The sequence below is a fragment of the Chenopodium album genome, chromosome 10 (genome assembly GCF_948465745.1).
Source record: "Chenopodium album chromosome 10, dcCheAlbu1.1, whole genome shotgun sequence".
NCBI lineage: Eukaryota > Viridiplantae > Streptophyta > Magnoliopsida > Caryophyllales > Amaranthaceae > Chenopodium > Chenopodium album.
In genome coordinates this window covers 9,654,795-9,677,956 of record NC_137843.1, presented here as the reverse complement: position 1 = coordinate 9,677,956, position 23,162 = coordinate 9,654,795, and the positions used below count along the sequence as shown (strand labels likewise).

The window sequence follows — 23,162 nt, the reverse complement described above, 5'->3', positions numbered from 1 at the left end:
TTCCCTCCTCTCTCTCTCTCTCTCTCTTTCCTCCTACTTCCTCTCTCTCATCCTTTGAAGAACCAAAACCAACAAAAAAAAAAAAAAAAAGAAAAAAAAAAGGAAAAAAAAGAAGTCTCCCTCTTTATAATTTTTGGCAAAATTTCCTCCATTTTTTTTGCTTTCCCTCTCAAGTAGTCCACATAATTTAATGTTAGTTGATGATATCTCTTTCCAGAAGGCGATCGCAGAGGGAGCACACTTAACTACAAAGAGAACCACATAAGGAAAAAAGCCGTAACCCGAACCCGAACTCAACCCGAATATTCATAAATAACTAAAGATAATACAGCCTAGCTTCATTTTGATAAAGATTGATATAGACCTTATTACCAGACGACAACCTACAAAAACAAGCACAATTCATCTCAGAGAATTTTCATTTTTGCAGTACTAAGCATTTCTCTTTCATTCTAAGGTTTTTCCATTTTTCCATTTCAAGTTATGCTTTTTTTTTTTCTTTTTTTTTAATATTTTTATTTTTGGGTCGTTTTTATTATCTAGCTATCTATCATCTTCATGAAAGGGGAATCGGTGTTTTTTTTTTTTTTTTTTTTTTTTAATATATATTTTTTTTAACATGGTGCTGACAAATTGATGGTTTTTTTTTTGGGTTAAGGTTGTTGCTTATGTTACAGAAGATGATGAAGAAAAAGATAGAAAAAAGATGGGCGTAGCGCAACCATTACCATCAGTTTGTTCGTCATCAAAGAAGACGACGACGACCACTAGCACCACCACCACCATCATCAGTACACCTTATCATCACTTGCAACAACTTATTGTCGCGATTGATAAACAACAGCCGGACAATAATAATACCGATAATTCTATGTCCCACGAGTATCATCATCCTCATCAACATCATCATCACCACCAGCAAGCTGCAAATAATATCTTCAGCTTTCCGAATGGATTCGACAGATCTGCTGGAATAAACCAGCAGACCGAGCAGGCAACTGTGGCTGCTGAAGACCCTGCAGGAGGAGGATTACATCCTGTGTATGAAACTGCTGGGATGTTGTCGGAGATGTTCAATTTTGGGCACGGCTCAGGGCCTGCTCCAGACCCCGAGCTGTTCGACTATCGCCGGGCTGTTGGCGGGATGGGCCCTGCCGATTGGTATGGGAATACAAGGCAGGTAACTAGAGACGATCAACAACATATTGTGGAGCACCAGCAGCAGCAGCAGCAGCAGATGGGTGGTATAAGTGCACATGACTCGGCCGCAGCCATGCAACTTTTTATGACTAATCCACCTCCGAGATCACCATCGCCGCCACAAGCACCACCACAAGCGCAATCCAACATTCAGCCGGGTATTGGGGGAGGAGGGTTTCACTCCCTAGCCGCGGCTGGAGTAGTCCACCCATCAGCTAATAATAATAGTACAAGTACAACAAATCATCCTAATTTTTGGAGCACTCAACATATCAATAATCCAGCTGAATTAACCGGAATTGTGGAAGGACAAGGGCTATCATTATCGTTATCGTCGTCGTTACAGCATCTAGAAGCAGCTAAACAAGCTGAGGAAGAATTCAGAAACATTGGAGGTCCAAGTAATGAAAGTCATATTATGTTTTTTAACCAACACCAAGCTAATGCTACTGGAGTTGGTCCATCATCATCAACAACCACCTCATCGCCAGGCGGTCATTTCTTTAAGAACCTAGCCCCTAGTCCACACCACTTACAATCCGTGGGCGCTTTCGGAGGTCCAAGTAATGCTCATCACAACCAAATCCACCTTGGGTACGGGTCGGCGGCCACGTCATCATTGGGAGTAGTCAATGTGTTGAGGAATTCAAAATATGCTAAGCCTGCTCAAGATTTACTAGAAGAATTTTGTAGCGTTGGAAGGGGTCAAATAAAAAAGCCTAAACTAGGGAGACAGAATTCGTCAAATCAAAACCCGAACTCAAGTGGCGGTGGCGGTGGTGGTGCTGCTGGTGACGGAGGTGGATCTTCGTCATTGACGAAAGATCCGCCTCAATTGTCACCATCTGATAGGATAGAACATCAAAGAAGGAAGGTCAAACTACTAGCAATGCTTGATGAGGCATGTTTTTCTTTCTTTACTAGTCATTTTGTTAATCATGGCACCTCTTTCTTCTTCTCACACCAAGAGTCAAGACCAAATCTTATTTTATTTAATTAATTAATCCTTTACTTTTCTTAACCAAACCCAATTATTTTTTTTTTATTAAACCACCCAAATCAGATTTTTATTTAAAAGATCCGGCATGCTTACTCACAAAAGAAAATCAACCTTCTTTCTACTGGCCGGCAAAATATAGTATTAATGTTGGGCATATAGGGATTATTCTCATTGAATCTTATGTTAATCAAAATTAAATCTTCATAATATATATAAGCTACCAATCAAAATATTATAATGTATAAGTTTTACTATATAATACTATAATTATTGTTACTATTATAATTAAGAATATGATTAGAATGAGTTGACTTAATTAAGCTAAGGAAAATTTCTAATTTTTTTTTTTTTCAAATATAGTAGAGGGTCTACTCTAGGCACTTTGTTTATGTATAGTCTAAAATATAGATTGAATTTCTATTGGCTAAGACTAATAGTGAGAAGACAGGCAAAGAAACACCCGAAAGTATATTCTTTCTTTCATCCTTCGGCCTCCTTCTCCATTAACAATAATAATTTTGTCTCTATCCCAAATACTTTGGGTTAGTTTCCCTAATTATTTATTCATTATATTTAAAATTTATGTTAATGTACTTTTGGTTTCCCTTTAAGAGTAACAAACCTTCTTCCCTATTTCTTTATTTAATTAGGGTTTATAAATTAATACCCGAAAAATAAAGAATGATACTATTATATTACCAAATCTTCAATTCATTCCTACACTCCTAATCTTGGTTTATAAATAGTGACAGTGGTTAAAGACTATAATGTAATGATTGTTGATTTTACGGTTAAAAATTGCTATTTTCGCAGGAATTTGTCTGTTATTTGAATTGAAACGCATTTTTGAGTATGTATAACAAATTCTTGTTTTCATTTTCATATCATTGTCATAAATATTTTTACATATAAATAGTAAAGTAATTGAGATGCCTTTTTCCTGAAATCTTATACATATACATACCTACATATGTCTTATTCTATACCCACCAAGAAAAACAAAATCAATTAAAAAAAATATGATTGTGTTTTTAATTTGCACTAAATAAATTTAAAAAAAAATAAAAAAATAAGGCATCTTTTCTCCTTAACTAAGTTACTCTCTTAGGTAGTTGAGTAGTGAAAACAACTCAGTAACCTCTTCAACAACTAACGTACACCCATGAAACTTGTGACTTATCAACCTCCAATATCAACTTTCTAAATTTATACTATACTTGTATGATTTAATTAATTAATTAATTTTATTTCCTTTGATTTTGATCTTTTAGGTGGATAGAAGGTACAACCATTACTGTGAGCAAATGCAGATGGTAGTAAACTCGTTCGACCTAATAATGGGGTATGGCGCAGCCATTCCATACACGGCGTTAGCCCAAAAGGCGATGTCTAGGCATTTTAGATGTCTAAAGGACGCAATACAAGTACAACTTAAGCATAGTTGTGAAATGTTAGGAGAAAAAGATCCAACCACAAGTTCGGGGATAACAAAGGGTGAAACACCAAGGTTGAAGGTACTAGAACAAAGTCTAAGACAACAAAGGGCGTTCCATCAAATGGGGATGATGGATCAAGAAGCGTGGCGCCCGCAACGTGGCTTACCGGAGAGATCAGTGAATGTACTAAGGGCATGGCTATTTGAACACTTCCTTCATCCGTATGTTGTCTTTTTCTTTTACTCTCTTGTTATTATTCTTTTTGTTTGGTTCGTTGATAATATTATGTGCATGATGATATGAATAACATGATATAATATGATGAATGATGGATCCAAGGTAAATTACTTTGTGTAAGTCGTTGTTGTTGTTGTTGTTGCATAAAAAAATGGTTTGGACAAACGGGAAAAAAGCTGAGTTAAAGGTTATTGATCATCATCATGGTCATGTCTCTTTTTATTCTTTTTCTGTATGTTCTTTTTAGCACAGTTTCTCATGTCAATCTATCATGTCTATCTAGAAATAGAATATTTTTTGGGATTTATAACTTTGTTATTATTATTATTATTTTTTTTTTAATGTATATAATGAATAGGACTTAGTTCAGTTGAATTAGTAATGATTAATTAATATAATGTAAGATGTTTATGTAAAGGTCAACATAGTTTAGAAATACATTTTATACGGTCTAAGTCAAATAGGAGATTATTATAGGCTAATGAAGTATAAATTGTCATTATTGAGTGTTAAAATGCTCATCATTTAGCTCATTTTATAAGGGTTGTATGGCGTGGTATCAAGGAATATAATGAGTTTAATTTGAAATTTGTTTGTGTTCTATTAATTTATTTGTGTGGCCGCTTCTATGACTCAAATATACAAATTGAGAAAGGTGATTATTATATATTATATTGATAATTCTTGTTGATCTTAAAATGTTTAAATTTCTCTATCTTAATAATATTCAAGTTTTTTTTTTTTTTTTTTTTTTTTTGTTGTGTAATTGATTGCTAAATGCATTTAGGTGTATGACTTATATCATTGTAAAATGAATTAGATATTTAACCAACGACCTAGTATATAAGGCACACTTTGAATCTTAAATGCAACTTGATGTTATGATCTCAGTCCCACTGTGATTTTATGTTCTAATTTGAAGATTAATGATATATGTTTAGTTTTAAATACATCCAAATTTTGTCATAACACCATAATCATCTCAAATCATTCTTACAGATTATTCATTTTTACTTAGTTGTATGTTGCTCATACTATATACGAAGTATTGATGTAGTTTACACTTTCTTACTTTATATTGTCTAAAACCTAAAATAATACAACACTTATTTGCTTACAAATATTTGTTTAAAGTACGTTTCCATACAACATAACAAAACTGACTTCATATTCTAAGGTTCTGATTCGAAATAGAGATATTTTAGTTATTGGTTATTGCATTGTCATATTACAATTATCATTATGAATTGCTTAAGTAAAATCATTTTTGCAAGATGGGTTATATATATTGAAATTACCAAACAAAATGAAATGATGCACATGTAAATTGTTAAGAACTAGGACTAGTACTAATCAATTCCATTGGAGTTAATTAATAAGGGAGTGTAATTAATTGCTCGCTGTATGTAATAGACCCTTGATTCAGATCAGTATTGATTAATTAATGAATTTCTAAAACAATTTAAATTAATTGATTGATTAATGGTGATGCTTTTCTGCTGTATCAATGACAACAAGGTTCCAAGAAATAATGACAAGCGAAAAGCCAATAAAATTGATCTACCGTTATACTACATACATACAACAATCATGCTTTTCTTCTCAGACCACATTTAATTTTAATTCAAGATATGACAAAGATTCAAGTGGCTATATCATACAGTTGTCCTTATGACCTTTCTCTCTCTCTTAGATTCTCACGCCCCCTTTAAGATGAGAGAGAATTTCTATATTTTTCCATTTTACATTATTTTTTTTTTATTTTCTTGTGTATTAATTAATTAATTAAATACAAGTGTTATTATATAAATATATGAAAAACATGACCATTGTTACACCAAAAAAAGCATATATATGGTATACAAATATAGCAAGTGTAGGTTTTTGTAAAAAGACATGGTAACTCATCAAAACACGGTACACATTTATCTCATACTATATGATAATTGTACATGGGTAGATTATACACTGGGTGACTGTAATAGACTAATGTCGTATTCTCATTGATCGAGCTTGGACACACTATATGATGTCTTTTTCTGGTCACTATCTCAGATATCCAAGCGACGCTGATAAGCATTTGTTAGCACGGCAGACTGGTTTATCAAGAAATCAGGTACGAGTACCGCCTTTTTTCTTTCGTTTCGTTATCTCTCTCTCTGTCTCTAGCTATTATGCATATGCACAATTTCACAGACATGTATGCAAATAAAAGACACACAAAAATGCAAGAGAGTACTTAAATGCAAGTAGGGAAAAAAAGAAAGAAAGAAAGTCATATTCATCATTAATGAGAGAATGCCTTGGTAACTTCTATAGGACAGTTAAAAAATGGCAATAATAATAAAGAATAACATTGCATGGATATAAGTCATATAACCTATAGTTTTTGTACTACAGTTTTTATCCTTTTTTTTTTTTTTTTTTTTTTTTTTTTAACTGATGAAACTACTGTCATTGAGAATGACCTAAAAAGTCACTATAGTAGTATAATTATTTTAAGTGGGTTTTATATATTATACTTTTGGCTTTAATTTTACTGATTGTACTTTCACTTAATTAGGGTACACACAAAAAAATACAGGTAAGATGAATCATATGATAATAAAAGCAGATGTAAGTACGGAAAAAATAATTAAAAGATGGTGTGGAAGAAAGTTTTCAGAGAGCTTTCCTCTCTTTGTCTTTCTCTATGCAATGTGCATCATACATTATTACTCCATATACTATGATTCTTTTTTATAATGCTATTATTGAATTTATATGATTATTATATCAGTTGACCGACCAAAGTGATGATTAAAGCAACATACATTATGGTATTTATGCAATGGATAAATAGGACTTATTAGTTAAAAATAGTATGATCATATTTTTCCGATTATTGTGTCATTTCAAAGAGTAATAGATCAATATGCACGCGATACATGTACGAAATTTCAAAAGTGTATAATTGACTGCTCATTGAGAACATTAGTATTGATGGTATCAAACATTAATAAAAGGGAAGATAGGTGCTGACATTTTTTTTTGGTACGTAGCTAGTTCAAAGTTTGCTTAAGAAAGTTCATCTTATCAAGGTTCAAGGTTGTATGGTAAATTTGTGGTACATTACTAGAGGGAACTAATTTCATGACTCTCTATACTATTTTTGGTGAGGGAAACAATTAGAAAAATGCTATGTATTTATCAATTAGTCTTGGTATATTTTAATTAGGAAAATGTTCAATTCAATCCTTAACACAGTCAGAGTTTAAGGACTTATACTATATACATAATAGCTAGTAGCTTTGCCAATATATTATGATTGCGTAACATTTAGGGCTTGTTTAATATCTATCAATGCTAGTTTTCAATTTTTGCTTTTTTGATTTTACATGTCATATGATATGAGATGTATTTAAAAAAATTATATTAGTTAATAATAATAATAATGTTGATTTAGAAAACTAATAAGTGAGAAGAAAACTATTGTTTTATACTGCGTATATGGTTACCATTTCATTATTTTTAAAAAATATGAAATTGAAAACAAACAATATTAATGAACATATTTCTTAGTATCTCATTTAGTTAAAACAATCCCAAGCATATCAATCAATCAATCAAAGCCTTAATCCCAAAAGTGGGGTCGGCTAACATGAACCAAATTTGATTATTCCGTGTAGTCATCAACATAAATCTTTCTCCTCCATCCCTTACGATCCAAAACTTCATCCTCACGTAAATCCATGCACTTCATATCCTTCCTCACTCCTTCCAACCAAGTCATCTTTGGTCTCCCTCTTCCTCGTTTAATCCCTCCATGGTCCCACTCTTCCACTCTTCGCACCGGTGCACCCTCGGGTCTCCGTCTTACATGTCCAAACCAACGCAGACGATTTTCCCTTAATTTATCTACAATGCCCGCCACACCTACTTTCTTGCGAATAACCTCATTTCTGATTCTATCTCTTAAAGTGTTTCCACACATCCACCTTAACATGCGCATTTCCGTAACCTCCATAATCCCAAGCATAAATTATTAATAAAATTATAACTACAATAGAGAGATTACAAAAGATGCGTAAAAACAAGTCTTTGTAAATCAGCAAAAAGAGATCTAAATAAAATTTGTATAAAAACAAACCATGGTATGTGAAACATATTACAATATATGAAAAGTTTATAAACTACTACATTTAGAAGTAGATAATTTACAAACAATCGTAAATTGATAATTGATTGTATTAGCTAATTCGATCAACAAATTCTTTGCTTATTGGTCATTATGAATTGCTTACATATTTATATAAATATTTTCTAGTAATTGAAAATTTTACTAACCAATACAATAATACAATAAGTATAAAGCTAACCAACCAATACACAATTTGAAAACAAGAAAATAAAGATGATTTGAGTGCACTATAGCTAAGATATGGCACCCTTCTAGAGTTCTAGGAAGACCCTCAAGTCTATCTCTATCATATGTAACATCATCTCAACCTTCATAACACTGAAAATAGATCCAATAATTATAATTTAGACTTGTGGGATTTTCATTATTACAATCACTTGTTAAACTAGACCTTTAGCCAACCAACTATTTGACACCAACACCAAGAAATATTTTTTGAAGTTGGCAAGTTAAGATTCCTAATTGCCTTCTAACATCCATAAAATCTACACCATTTTTTTTTTCAAAGAATTGACTTGTGCTTCCTTTTTTTTTTTTCAAGAAGAATTGACTTGTGCTTCTTATACTATTGGATTTATCCTTCAACTCTTAAATTACAAAGATATGGCATTTTTCAACGTACTAATAGAGGAAAAATTACAAAGATGAAATTTTAATATAGTATAGAATAATTGAAAAATATAGACGGGACACATGTCATCAATATCGGCAGCCTATATCTCATAGCATTCCAATGCAATATTAAGAACAAGATTGTGAAATCTAATTTCATCTTTTAAACAATCCTACTTCCACAATATGTATAAAGTCTTTTTCCATTAATTAGCTAGCTAAGATATAAAATCGAAAGAAAATCTAAAAAGAACAATGCAACTAATAGAAAAAGAAAAAAAAGGAGCATATTCTTGGAACATTGCATTGCATTGCATGTAAGTGCGTGACAAGCACTAAAATGCATGCTACGTCATTGCCCATTGGTTATTACTCAGCCTCTACAGTTGCCATTAAATAATGCTGATTCTTCCTTATTATTGTACAACTATTTCGGTTGGGAAAGGATTAGGAAGGACATGTTTGTTTTGTTAGGTCTTCTTTATTCTGAACATAACCAACTCCTACCCCCCTAATTTGAGCATTTTTAAGTGTAATCAATAGAATAGGATTGTTGATTATTAATCATTAGGAAAACATATAAAGTTATCCCTGTAATATAAAAGTCGTGCTTAAATAACAAAATAGAAAGAGTCTCTCTTATCTCTCGATATTCTTTTAAGATTACCAACATACCAACTGCATAATATTATTGAGGCTGAATGTAATTTTTCTTAATAAGATATACTCGTATTAATGTATATCAAAAGAATTGAATTAAAAAGATTTTTTTTACTTTTTATTCTTTTAAGTATTCATATTGGAATGGAACCTTTTCTAAATATATAGGAGCCTTCACATAAATAAAGGAAAAAAATTATTATTGATAGGTTTGTTTGTTGATTTGATTGGGTTCCATTATTTAGATGATTTTATGCTTTTTAAATGGTCCCTGTTACAAGTTTTAGGAGCTTTATAATTTTTAAAATGTTTGGTTGTCTCTTATTAAGATTTTCAAGAGATTTACTTCGATTGAGCTGAACTTGAGAGGTTAAAATTGCATGTTACATCTTACGTGCATGCTGTAAATTGTTGTCTTTGTTTCTAAAAGTATGCTCTAAAAAACAATTTAAGCAATGACCAATTGAATTTATTTTTACAATAATATGTTACTATTTCATTATATAAACGATTGCTCTTTCAAAAAAAAATTTGGTCCGACTTCCTCTACTAGTACATACTACTCCTAGATAATTACAATAAGACAATTGTACAAGTGGAATCGGAACGATTGTCATTTTTGTCTAACAATGAATAATAAAAAGTCAAATATATATTGTCTTTACTCTTCAATCTTCACATTGTGCTTAAAAGATAAAGGATGGTACCCCCTAGTCCCTAGTGTATAGGTATCCCACAAGTCTTGTAGCCCTATTTGAAGAAGGATACAATGGAGGATTTAGGTCGTAGTGTCCCTTGTCAGTTAAATTGCATGTAAAAATAAACAAATAAATGAGACAGAAATCTACACGATTATGACTGTTTTGAAATACAGTAAACAAAATAAACTATCATATCTCCCTTTCATTACTTACTCACAAACTTTTATTGTGCCATCATGTGGTTACTTCATTAGTGTTACATGATTACTCGATCAATATTACAAAGGTTATTTTATCAGTACTATGAGTATTATTTAATCGGTGTATAGTGGTTATTCGATTAGTATTATAGGAATTATATTGTTCTTTTACAAGCGGTCAAATAAATTATTATTTTTTATACGTACCTAGATTTATTTTTACTTTAAATTACCTTTAGAAATATATGATTGGGATGTGTTTGTGATGAGGTAAGGATAGGATATAACGTGCATAGGCAATAGAAGAGGATGGTCCTAAAAAAGTAGGGTCTGGTTACTATAATTGTTCCCACTAATACTATTCACCATTCACTTTCATAAAATTGAATGCCCTCAAAACTACAATTCAGTAAGGTCAATTCTCAAATCATCAGTACTACCAGTGCCACTTATTCAGTGTCTGCTTTGAATTTATTGAACCTTGTATTTAATTTGTCTATCCCATTTATTTCTTTCAAACTTAAGTTGGTGTGTACATCCAATCAATAGTCGTCTCATACTATATTGTGACTATTTTTTGAGTCAATTGTCCAACCATAATACTATGTACTGTGTTACTCGTATATAGATTGGTTATGTTTATTAATTAGGAATTTCCCTTGGTATAAAAGAAGGTAAAAATTAGAGGCATCTGGAAAATAGAATAGTGCGACTTCTACGTGTTACGTGTAACATACTGGATGTACAAGGTACAATACTCAAGTATGAAAAAAATTTATAACTAAAAAAATATTTAGTACTCCGTAGTAATTTATGATTATATTTTCTTAAAGAAACTTGATAAATGTAAAATAATTTCTAATATAAAACTATGAAAGCGGGAATTATTAGAATGGTTAGAATGACTTTAAATAATCCGAGTCAAATAATATCTGTTATCTTAGGATGGAGAAATTATAACATGACAAGAGTTAATGGCAATAAGGCCTACAGATTTTTTCTAAAAAAAAAATAAATAAGGCCTACAGATTAAACATTAATGCATCTATCATTATGTTATACAGTAATATTATGGAACTTATTTACAAGTGTAATGACCATATATATATATACATTGGGACAAATTTTGAAAAACAGGTATCAAATTGGTTCATAAATGCAAGAGTACGGTTATGGAAACCCATGATTGAAGAGATGTACCAACAAGAATCCAAAGAAATGGAAGAAGAGCGAGAACGAGAACGAGAACGCGATCGAGAAGGAAACCAAACGAGCAGCAGCACCAGCAACAGCTTCGCAACACAGCAACAACATCAGCAACAACAACAACAACAAGCATCAACTTCACATAACCCAATGCCTTGTTCTTCTCCTGCTGCCAATGCCACTGTCGCAGCAGAAGGCAAAAGATCCGCTGAAACAATGACACCTGCAGTCCCGCCATCTGACCGCGACCCTTCAGTTCTTGCAATCAATAGACACCACCAACATCATCACCAACTACCGTCCCACTCGGCTGCAGCCCTTGTAGGTCTTCAGCCAAGTGGGTCCCAGGATTTTATCCATGGACCAGCAAATGATACGTGTCATTTAGGTGGTGGGGATAATGTGGGCCCCACTACTATGATTAGATTTGGGACTTCGACTGGTGACGTGTCCCTTACTTTAGGGCTTCGTCATGCCGGGAATGCTCCGGAGAAAGGTGCTGCCTTTTCTGTTAGGGACTTTGGGAGCTGCTAAAATTGGTTTTTATATTTTTATTATATTCTTTTTTTTGTTATTATAAAGAAAATAAGCGGGAAAGGCGTACAAATTCAAAAAATAATATGTCTTCCTAGCTTATAAAAATTGAACAAAGTGAAAAAAAGGGGTGAAAAATATAGATTGGTGCAATTTCAGGGACGTATGTATGTATGTAGCTAAGTAAACTAGCTAGCTAGGTTGGTCCATGCATCATATTATGATTATCTTTTTATTATTTGTTGGAAAATTGTATAGTAGAAGAATTAAGCTTCTTTTTTGAATTTTATTTTTGGATGAGTGGAGTTTAATTAGTTAATTGTTATTTATACTACGTATGTAAAATTAATTTTGTGAATGATTAAATAATTAAGAATAGTGTAAGAGGAACCAATGAGATGACGATTGACGACCAAGTCATCAAGAAGTGATAGTATAGTCATTATGATGTGGTTAATTATATATCAGGTGACAAATTATAAGGGCATTTTGATGTAATAATAATTTCCAATCATTTAGTTGCGGGCCTAAGCATGTTCATGAGATTGGTTCTCAAAAGAAAAAACGCATGTTCATGAGATTGGAGTGGGAGTGGTGATTGATAAATGATTGAAATGATGGATTGTCACAATTTGAGAGAGAATGATCGAACAATGGTGTAAAGTAGTTAGTAAACAGATGATGAATTGATTAGATCGATTTGATATTGCACTTTTTTTGCCCTAATGTTCATTTGATTTGCACTTTTTTTTTACAGGGTCTACTTGTGATATGATTATGTTCAAACACAACTTGGAATTGGTATATACGATAATACGAGTATCTTACTATTTTTGTATACTCCGTATATAATGTTTCATGTCAACAAATACATTTAAACAAAGCAATATAATTTGATTAAGCTCTTCATCATCATATAGAACATTGTCGCATAAAGTGAGATGTAATAAAAAAATTGTTGTAAAATTAAAATTCCATAAGATCGATTAATGCTATTTTAATAAAGGTCTACAACAACCTTAAATGCATATCAAAGGCCGTTAACAATTTAAAGCAATACAAAATAAAATTTGTCACAACAATTAAGTCATAGATGGATTATTATTGTAAGATATTAATATAAGGCAGTTATTCTCTTCATTTTATTATATCTAATTTGTTTCATTTTCACTTTATATACATTTGATTAGACCTGATTAATCCCAAATAGACATGATTGAACTTGAAACCTTTTTATTTAAGTGAAAATAAGGTGGATGACTAGATGTTACATACTATTTTTTTTTTTTTTTAAAAAAAAAAAAAAAAAAAAGGTAGTAGTAACAAATTATTTTTGCCTATCGATCTCTCATAAAAGAAAAACTAGTTGTTGAGTACAAAAATGTGAGTTTATATAGGATGAAGATTCTTTTGAGCGTAAGTATTAATTCATCAATTAAAGAGTAACATTTACAAATTACAATGCAATAGAGATCAAAACGTACTGAGAAACATAATTAAGTTGGATCAAAATCATGGGTTACATTTGACGTTGATGAATACTCTGTTGAGGACACCCATATTCAGGCCCAGGCCCATTTGGCTAACAACAGAATTAGTCAAACAGGAGCTTAGTCAGCAGTGTAATTAGAGTTAGTTATAACAAACTCTAATTTCTTTTTCTGTTATTTTGTTAGCATCATACAGCTGTATAAATATAGGTGTTAGTTGTAATAATTGCATATAATAACTTTCTCCTAACTTTTCTGGGTTTTCATTTTTTCTTTCAATAATAAAACACTTTATGTTCTTCATTCTTCTTCTTCGACTAAGTTCTTCTCTGAATCTTCTTCTTCTCTAAATTCGAAGGTTTTCATTCTACTATGACATAACCTAAATCATATAAGGAAGCTTCTAAGCATCCTGATTGGGTAAGAGCTATGCAAAAAGAAATAGATGCTCTTGAAAAGAACCATACTTGGGATATAGTTAACCTTCCTGCGGGTAAGAAGCCTATTGGATGCAAGTGGGTTTTCAAAATCAAACTCAAGGCAAGATTGGTGGCTAAAGGGTATACACAGAAGTTTGGCATAGACTATGAAGAAACATTCTCTCCTGTGGTCAAAATGTCAACAATCAGATGTGTAATTGCCCTAGCAGCAAGCAAAGGATGGGATATGTTCCAGTTAGATGTAAATAATGCATTCTTGCATGGAGACCTCAATGAAGAAATCTACATGGCTCTTCCTGAAGGATTTCAAAAAGCTGCTGGAAAGGTGTGCAAGTTAAAGAAGTCCCTCTGTGGTCTAAAACAAGCCTCAAGACAGTGGTTTGCAAGATTAGTCACTGAACTGTCCAAGAAAGGTTTCAAACAGAGTCACAGTGATGCCTCATTGTTTATAAAGAAGAACCAAGGCAAGATCTCTATAGAAGCAATATATGTGGATGATATTATCCTAACTGGAGATGACAATGTGACCATTTCTGATTTAAAGGATCATCTGGATAAGGTATTCAGCATTAAAGATTTAGGAAGACTGAGTTTCTTTCTGGGAATAGAAGTGAGTTATATGGATAAAGGAGTAGTTCTGACACAGAACAAGTTTACTCAGGAATTATTGTCAGAATGTGACTTTGATCTGACCAGAAGTGCTGTGACTCCTTTTCATCAGCACCTAAAACTGTCAGCAATTGAAGGAGAATTGTTAAAAGATGCAACACTGTATAGAAGCCTGGTAGGAAAGCTGAATTTTCTCACTAATACAAGGCCTGACTTAGCCTACACTGTTCAGAACTTAAGTCAATTTATGCAAAGTCCAAGGTCATCTCATATGGAAGCTCTGGAACATACACTCAGATATGTTGCTCACACAGCAGGACAAGGGATTCTATTAAAGGGTTCAAATGAGTTAACTTTACAGGAATTTAGTGACTCAGATTGGGGAGCCTGTCCAGATTCTAGAAAGAGTGTGACTGGATATGTACTTCAGCTTGGATCTTCTCCAATTATCTAGAAGTCAAAGAAACAACAGACTACTTCTAAGTCTTCATCAGAGTCAAAATATAGAGCCATGGCAAGTGCAGTAGGGGAAGTCACTTGGATGGTCAGGCTTTTACAGGAGCTTGGAGTACCAAACCTGCTACCTATAACTCTGCACTATGATAACCAGTCAGCAATTTACATTGCCAAGAACCCAGTGTTCCATGAAAGGACCAAACATATCGAGATAGATTGTCACTTCACCAGTGAAAAAGTTCTTGAAGGCATAATACAGTTGACTTATCTTCCAACAAGGTGACAGTTAGCTGATGTGTTCACAAAATCTTACCCTCAGCTCACTTTTCTGATCTAATGCTCAAGCTGGGTCTGTTCAAACCACAGTCCAGCTTGCGGGGGAGTGTTGAGAACACCCATATTCAGCCCAGGCCCATTTGGCTAACAACAGAATTAGTCAAACAGGAGCTTAGTCAGCAGTGTAATTAGAGTTAGTTATAACAAACTCTAATTTCTTTTTCTGTTATTTTGTTAGCATCATACAGCTGTATAAATATAGGTGTTAGTTGTAATAATTGCATATAATAACTTTCTCCTAACTTTTCTGGGTTTTCATTTTTTCTTTCAATAATAAAACACTTTCTGTTCTTCATTCTTCTTCTTCGACTAAGTTCTTCTCTGAATCTTCTTCTTCTCTAAATTCGAAGATTTCTTCCAAAATTAACATACTCTCTATATGAAGCTCTTTCAATTTGTTGTAGAAAGTTTTGGAAATTGAAAAAAAAAAAAAAAAATCGATTCAAGTGATGATAGACATATAAATGTAATCTCAATTCTAGTTGGATGACTTTTGAATCTACAATACATGAATTAACTTATTATTAAAAGTGATTAATTTAAGACACATATTTGATTACATCTATGGTCAGGCGAGTTCCTATTGTGTCCTTCAAATTGAAAAAACACATATAAATCGAATCAGTCTAATCAAGTGATTCGAGTCGGGTCTACAAATAATGCAAGACCAATAGTTAGGCAAATGACCACTCGAGGGACTAGCATCTAAAGCATGTGCAGTGACATGAGAATAGCTAGTTTGGCAATAATTCTCATAGAATAAGGTGAGGGATGGATCTCCGTACTTTGATATTGAACGAAAATTGTTGCAATTAATAGATGGTTTTTAAACCTTGTCATTTTACTAGTTGGATATAAATAATTGGCAGCAATGACAACATCATTTTCATACATAAGATTAAATTAAATGAGTTAAAAAATGTGGGGATAACAATTTTTTTGAGGACCAATTATACATTATGAAGAGTACATCGCTTTCTATAAAAATCTTGGTGGGTTAAAATTTGGTCCCCTACACCCGTCTTAGCCTTGATCATCAAATGTTTTGATTGAAAGCGTGGCAAGACAAGGATGGAGCAGTCTGCCCATATGCGGGTTGGACCCGTTGGGCCCCATTTATCTTCTACTTTACTTAATCGATCGATGACTGTAATTAATCGCTATGTATCTAGGGCTTGTTTGGTTGGATCCAGCTTACTTTTCGAACTTTAATTTATTCTACCAAAAAAAAATCAACTCTTAATGAAATCTAAGGGTTGTGTTCGAGTGTGTAACTCTAAATTTATCAACTCTTATCATGAATTAAGTTTCATAAAACCTTTTTGCAAGGTTTAAATAGTAATAAAGCCCTAAAAGTGTTACTGTATTACAGAGTAACAAAGAAATTGGAGTAGGCCCAAAGCACTTTTTCCGTTTCATTTTACCAAAGATATTCCTACATGTACATTTGCCCAATGCATGAATTCAAATATTAGTATCTTCGATTACATGTACATACACTACATGGTGTGAATAATGCCAAATTCAAAATATGTCAACTTAAAAAACACGGAGGAAGCATAATTTAAGCACCAATATTATAGCAACCTCAACACAATTTACACATATAACATGGTAAGAAGAACAAAATAAAAAGGAAGGCAGGGGTAATAATAGAAGAAACAAGACAGTAGTAGAAAGAAAAAAGAAGCAGACAAAGATATAAGAATCAGGAGTGCCGGGATTCCTAGTGCACCAAAACCAGGCCCACGTTCGATGGTGAAAGCTCATTACTCTTTCGGGCTTTTGTCTTAGGCCCGCTTTTAGCTCTTTGCTCTACCTCCATTTTACTATTTGTCCACCTTTTTTTTTTTATTTTTTTTTTGGCATTATAAATTGTGGTCCTCCATATTGCATGATTTTCTTATAACTCTCTTCATTCAATTTTTCCATGTTTTTGCAATATTTTGACCTCTTAAGGTTGCAATTTTTTCCCAACTTTAGCCACTAAATTCATTATATATGCAATTTAATGCAATAACACTATCGACTAACATGTAATTTTCCCGATGGATTTGTTCATGTCGGGTTATCAAGTATTTTCGACTTTTCAAGTCCTATGTAAGACTGCATATATATATATATATATATATATATATATATATATATATATATATATATATATATATATATATATATATATATATAACCAAGGCTAAAATAAAAACTAGGAACTAATCTAGGCCCTTAGATCAGGTTAATCGGACGGCTCACATGCTTCCCGTGTCATTAATGACATTTTTGTAATATTTTAACTTTATAAAGTAGTTTTCAGTTTCATTTCTAAAAAGTAAATGAAAATTTAGTAAAAGTAAATGAAATCAGTTTTAAAGTAAATGAAATTTCCTTAAAAGTTAAAAAAAAAACTGGAGAAAAGTTTGAAAACAGTAAAATTACGAGAATGCCATTAATAAAAGCGGGTGCAATGTGAGCCATTAGATGGAGTGCGATCAATGGCTGAGATTAGTTCCTAGTTCCTATTATTCACCTTGGTTCTTACATCATCTCAATTATATATATATATATATATATATATATATATATATATATATATATATATATATATATATATATATATATATATATATATAAATATATAAATAAAGACCCACATTTCTTGGAGAGAGAATGAGATCTACAGTCTACATTATTATTTCCTCCATTAGTTTTAGTTGCAATATTTTGACTTATGCATTACTCATATATCCTATTTTGACTTAAGGAAAAATGTAGTCATGTGAGATTTTTGTTAAATTTATCTCAATATATGCTTTCTTAATATTAAAATTTAATAATGTTATCATTTTATTTTATTTTTCCCAGTTTAATATTCAAAATTGTGATACTTCGTATTAGGCCCTGTTCTCTTCACCTTAAAAAATATAATATTAAGTAAAAATAATTTCAGTTTAGTAAAAATAAGTTCAATTCAGTAAAATTAATTTCAGTTCAGTAAAAATAATTTCAGTTCATTAAAAATAAGTTCAATTAAGTAAAATCCAGTTTTCTTAAAGAAGAATTATAATAGAAAATCAGTAAAATTAATTTAAGTTCAGTAAAAATAATTTAAGTTCAGCAAATATAATTTTGTTTCAGTAAAATAATTTCAGTTACAAAAAAATAAGGTAAAAAGAACGGGGGTCTTTATAGTCAAATTCCAATTGTAATCATTTTCCATCACAGTTCGATCCAAATTGGTTGTCCAATGAACTTACTAACTTGGTAAAAGCCCAAAACATGCAGCCTACCCAACTATTAATAATTTCAGGCCGACAACGATCAAACCACATTGAAGTTGCTTATATAGTTGTTGCCTTGTTGGGGCATGACATTTATTCTTCCTTGGTTTCCAAATATAAGTCTCATTTCACCCAAAAACAAGCCTCCTTCTCACTTGGTAAGTTTCGAACTTTAAATATCAAGGAGATAGAATTAGAGTTTTAACAAGTGAGCCAAGTCTTGCTTGGTGTTATATAAGACTATTCCACTTGTGAGCAAGTTTAAGTTTAGCATGGTCTTACAGTTGAAAATTTGAAACGGCTTAATTCACGAAGGTAAATAGTTTTATGCAGTCGGAAATTTTAATCCCGTTGATTTTGTTCCTTCCGTGATGTGGTGAATCGATTTTATTCTTGATTTGCGTTGTTTCGGCTTTTTGGTAGCAAAAAATAGCTAGCACCATTTAGTACTCAACTACCAGCAAGTAAAACTCAAGCAGTATCCTGCTAGAGAGGTGTAGAAGTGCTCCTTAGATACCAATCTAAAGGACTTAAGGGCATCTCTTAACAAAAGCACTTGTTCAAAGCTTCAAATGTACCAGAGGAAGCGGAGATTGATACATTACTATATTCAGAAAACCAGTTTGCTTTATTTTAACAGCATTTCCTCCTGTACAGTGTACACCACGAATTCTGAATCTTTAACTTTCGATCATAGGAACATTTGAAAAACCAAACGCTAACTCAAGAAATACATGCTAATAAAAAGTTGCATATACAAGCATTCTAAGCAGGACTAATATTTATCGGAATCACTTGGAATTGGTTAACATTTTTATTCACCAATTCTGATAACATGAAGATAACCACAGCTATATATATCAGCTTATAAACACAATATTGGATTCACAGGACTCAGGACTCATACTTCCTATTAGCATCCTACTCCCAACAATTTGGTGGGTCGAGTACATAAACTACAACATCATGTCACTCCAAATTTCAAGTTAAGAAACCACTCTTCAAACCATAAACACAATCAGCATTGTACATATACCTGTATGAATTACTTTCTCGAGGTAATTATTTTAGTCTACACACTATGAAGTCATTGAGTTATCTGACTGACCTTGATTTACTCGTGGCTCAGCATATGGCCGAATGAAGGTCCTCCGCCACCAAACCTCAAATGCTCTTTGGAGATTCGGGCAATTATCACCCGATTTTAGGAAATTGCTCAACCAAGAGAGCAGAATACTCTGCTGTTCCTCAAGGGGTAAAGTCAAGATTGTCCTCCCAATCCCTTCCTCCACCACCTTCCGATCAAATGATCTGCACCCATGATTCAACCAGCTGTAGTCATTGGTCAATGGCTCCAACCACGTTTGCAATAGCATATGCCGGGTATCTTTAGATGGTAGCAGCTCCCCCCTGCCAATCCCAACAAACAACCTCGCTGTTATGCAGCTAACATGGTAGCGAGTCATAGAAGGAAGCTTATGATGTAAGCCTGCTAGCTCCTGCTGGCACACCCACATGAGGGCAAACTCGTCAGCTAACTGTCTTTCAGCCAAAATATCCAGCAACCATGCAAGGTTGTCTGCTTCTAGAGCAATTTGCTTGGCAATAGGATCCTGATTGTCCATTGGCCGGTCACTAAATTCAGGCCCTGTTGCCCGCTTGAAATGGGATAATAATGAATCTAAGCAGCTTCTGCATGAAGCATAGATTGTTTCATAACAGATATCAGGTGAGCTATCACAATCTGAGCTGCTGTTATTCTCCCTAAGAAGTTTAAGAACAATGGACTTCATTTCACGCCGACCTCTCTCTTCATTACTCTTAAGAACAAGTTCCACAATTTGAGATAGTGTGTCTTTTGGAGGTCTTGAGATTTGCGAAGAGACTCGTTTCAGGACAGGATTTACACCAACATCCTCACTCTGAAGTCTCAGAACTGAAGACACCACTTTCTCCTCTTCCTCCTCCCCAACCCAAGGGGCAGCTTCCAGGTAATCTAAACACGCCTTGATACATGAGCTAAAACCAATTACTTCTGCAACCTGCAATGAATTCATCATTAGTTCACACGTGCTGAAGAAGTCTATTGGACTAAATGTCTTTATAAGGAATTTTCTAAAATGAGGAAAACAAATTTGCATTTCACTGATGATAATCTTTGTTCATGGTTTTGTTCTCATCTTTCTGTAACTCTAAATGCAGCATGGTAGATGAATATGAAAACCCACTTAAGTAGTTAAGCATATGAATGCTTATAATCACGCGATTTAGAGGGGTAGCTCACATTTTGGCTCTTGAAGCTAACTAGCCTCACCAACCAAATCTAAACTATACTATCAATATGCTCTCATAAAAGAAGGCATACATAAACATATCTTAAAACTCATCCACTTGAGCTCCCACTTCATAGTCATACATTAAGAACCTATATGAAACAATTACATCTGCACCTTTAAAAAACGAAATCGACAATTGCATAAGCATTTAAGTATATAACATAATCAAATATCTAAACCCAAGATGCTAAATCTGTCAAAATTATTGAGTTTCATCAAGGATAAACAAGGCATTCAACATCTGAAGCCAATCTATTACTCTAAATTTAGTATCATTAAGGAAATAATTCACTAATTGATGATAATGTTTTAAACAATTATATCACAGAGATCTTAAAACAATTCATCACACAATAGCAGGAATAATATAGCAGTAAAGTATTGATTAACAAGCAAGAATACAAAGCAGATATATTTGATCACTTGGGTTTTCGGAATTACCTTAAGAACACGAAGCACTCGTTGAACACTTTGCTTAAGTATCCTTTGCTTCATATCCTTAGAATACATCAAACCAACACACTCAACATAAATTTCAACATCTTCACATTCCAAAATCTGAAGTGAAGCAACATCAGACTCTTGGTCAGCCAATCTCTGAGCAAAAAAACTACTATTTTCCACAAGAACATCCTTATGAACATTCAATTTAACCGAAAATCCATGCTTCCCATACAACACAACCTTCATATCACTAGTCCCTGATTCACCAAACTCAATTGAAACTTTTTTAGGCAAACTCTCACTCTTATTCCTATGTGTTGTTCTCTCAACAACTCCCTCTGCCACATTAGAGGCAGGGGTAGTACTATTAGTGACACTCTTATGATCATCTGACGGTTTTCTTTCGTGTGAGTTTGTTATTGCTTTCTTTTTAATTGATTCGCCACTGCTTGGTAGTGGTGGTGAACACGGATGTGGTGCTGGTTTAGATTTGTTCATTGGATGTTGTGTTTTCAGATTTTTTTGGAACACAACAGGTGAAGGACAACACCAGAAACCTTCAGGAGTTACAGCAATTGGTACATTTCTGATCTTTGTTCCACCTTTACTAACTTTTACTTCAGACATAATTTCACTACCAAAAAAAAAAAACCTCAGAAACCCAGTTTTCTGATATTGATAAAAAAATACAAATAAAAATCTACAAATTATATATATTACCCAGAATTTCAGCTGATCATACAAGTTTCAACCAAACTCATTAAAATTTTCAACCAACAAACCAGATTAAAGAAAATTCCAACCAACTTTTTGACTATAAACAAAAATGAACAAAAAAAAAAAAATCAGTCTAGGAAATTACTAATTAACCCTTTTGGCATGAAAGAACGATGAACCAAATTTTGCAAAAACCCAGAAAAAATTACAAAAAGATAAAAACAATGGAAAGAATAATTTGTAAAGTGGGTTTATAAGAACAAAATGTTGCAAAAAACTTTAGTAGTGTGGGTATCTGTACAAACAACACTTTTTTGCTTTATCTTTGCATTGTATACGAGTAAAATATAGAGAGAGAAAGAGGAGAGAGAAAGATTGAAAGAGAATGATCAAACAAAGCACGCCTTACAGAAACAGTTTTTGTGTTGGATTTTAGTTTTTTTTTGTGCAGAAAAATTGGTTTACTGGAGGTGGATTCCCAGTACATAATATCTAATCGTACCAGACAATACAACATTTTTTTAATTCTTTTCATGTAATGTAATGTGATTTATTCTATGGTTTCATTTTATAATATGGTTTTAACATATTTAGAGGACAAACTTTAAGGTTAAGATGATGATAATTTTTGCTAATAGTGACATGATGTTGAGTTTCTGTTAATTAGCCTTTTTTAACTTTAGCTTGCCTTTTCTTTTTGGTTATTTTTTGTTTTTTGGGTGAAGATGGCCTACGTTAGCTTGCTTACAGTGCAAAATCAAAGTTTAAGAATCCGATGTTTGTATCAAATGTTGATCAATTTTCTATTTGTCAAGAAAGAATGGATATTTTGTTTTCTCCAAAATTTTCAATGTTAGTTACATATTTGTATATGTTTTCATCTAATTTTACATACGAAGTACAAGTATATGTTTTCATCAATTAAGAGTAGTGTGGATGTGTGGTTAATATCGTTGTCTCATAAATGTTTTTATTTACAATATTGACAATCAATTATGAATTGAGTAAGATAATATCATACTAATTTCAAAATTTATATTTACCTATCAAATTGTATTTTTTTTTTTTAATACAATGAGAAGTTTAGGTA

General features: G+C 32.6%; 2 protein-coding genes across 2 annotated transcripts; one reads left to right on the top strand and one right to left on the bottom strand.

The window, feature by feature from the left end:
- Positions 1-12,297, top strand: LOC145562187 (BEL1-like homeodomain protein 2). The gene is made up of 5 exons (XM_081622379.1): positions 1-457; positions 659-2,101; positions 3,472-3,857; positions 5,929-5,989; positions 11,364-12,297. Exons 2-5 carry the CDS (start codon positions 707-709, stop codon positions 11,964-11,966), a joined length of 2,445 nt encoding a protein of 814 aa, XP_081478505.1. The 5' UTR covers positions 1-457; positions 659-706; the 3' UTR covers positions 11,967-12,297.
- A 7,035-nt stretch (positions 12,298-19,332) lies between these two features.
- LOC145562186 (BTB/POZ domain-containing protein At3g50780-like) lies at positions 19,333-22,584 on the bottom strand. Its single transcript, XM_081622378.1, has 2 exons — positions 21,353-22,584; positions 19,333-20,617 (listed from the first exon to the last, which is right to left on the bottom strand). The coding sequence occupies exons 1-2, from the start codon at positions 21,980-21,982 to the stop codon at positions 19,655-19,657; spliced, it is 1,593 nt and encodes a 530-aa protein (XP_081478504.1). The 5' UTR covers positions 21,983-22,584; the 3' UTR covers positions 19,333-19,654.
- Between the last annotated feature and the right edge of the window lie 578 nt (positions 22,585-23,162).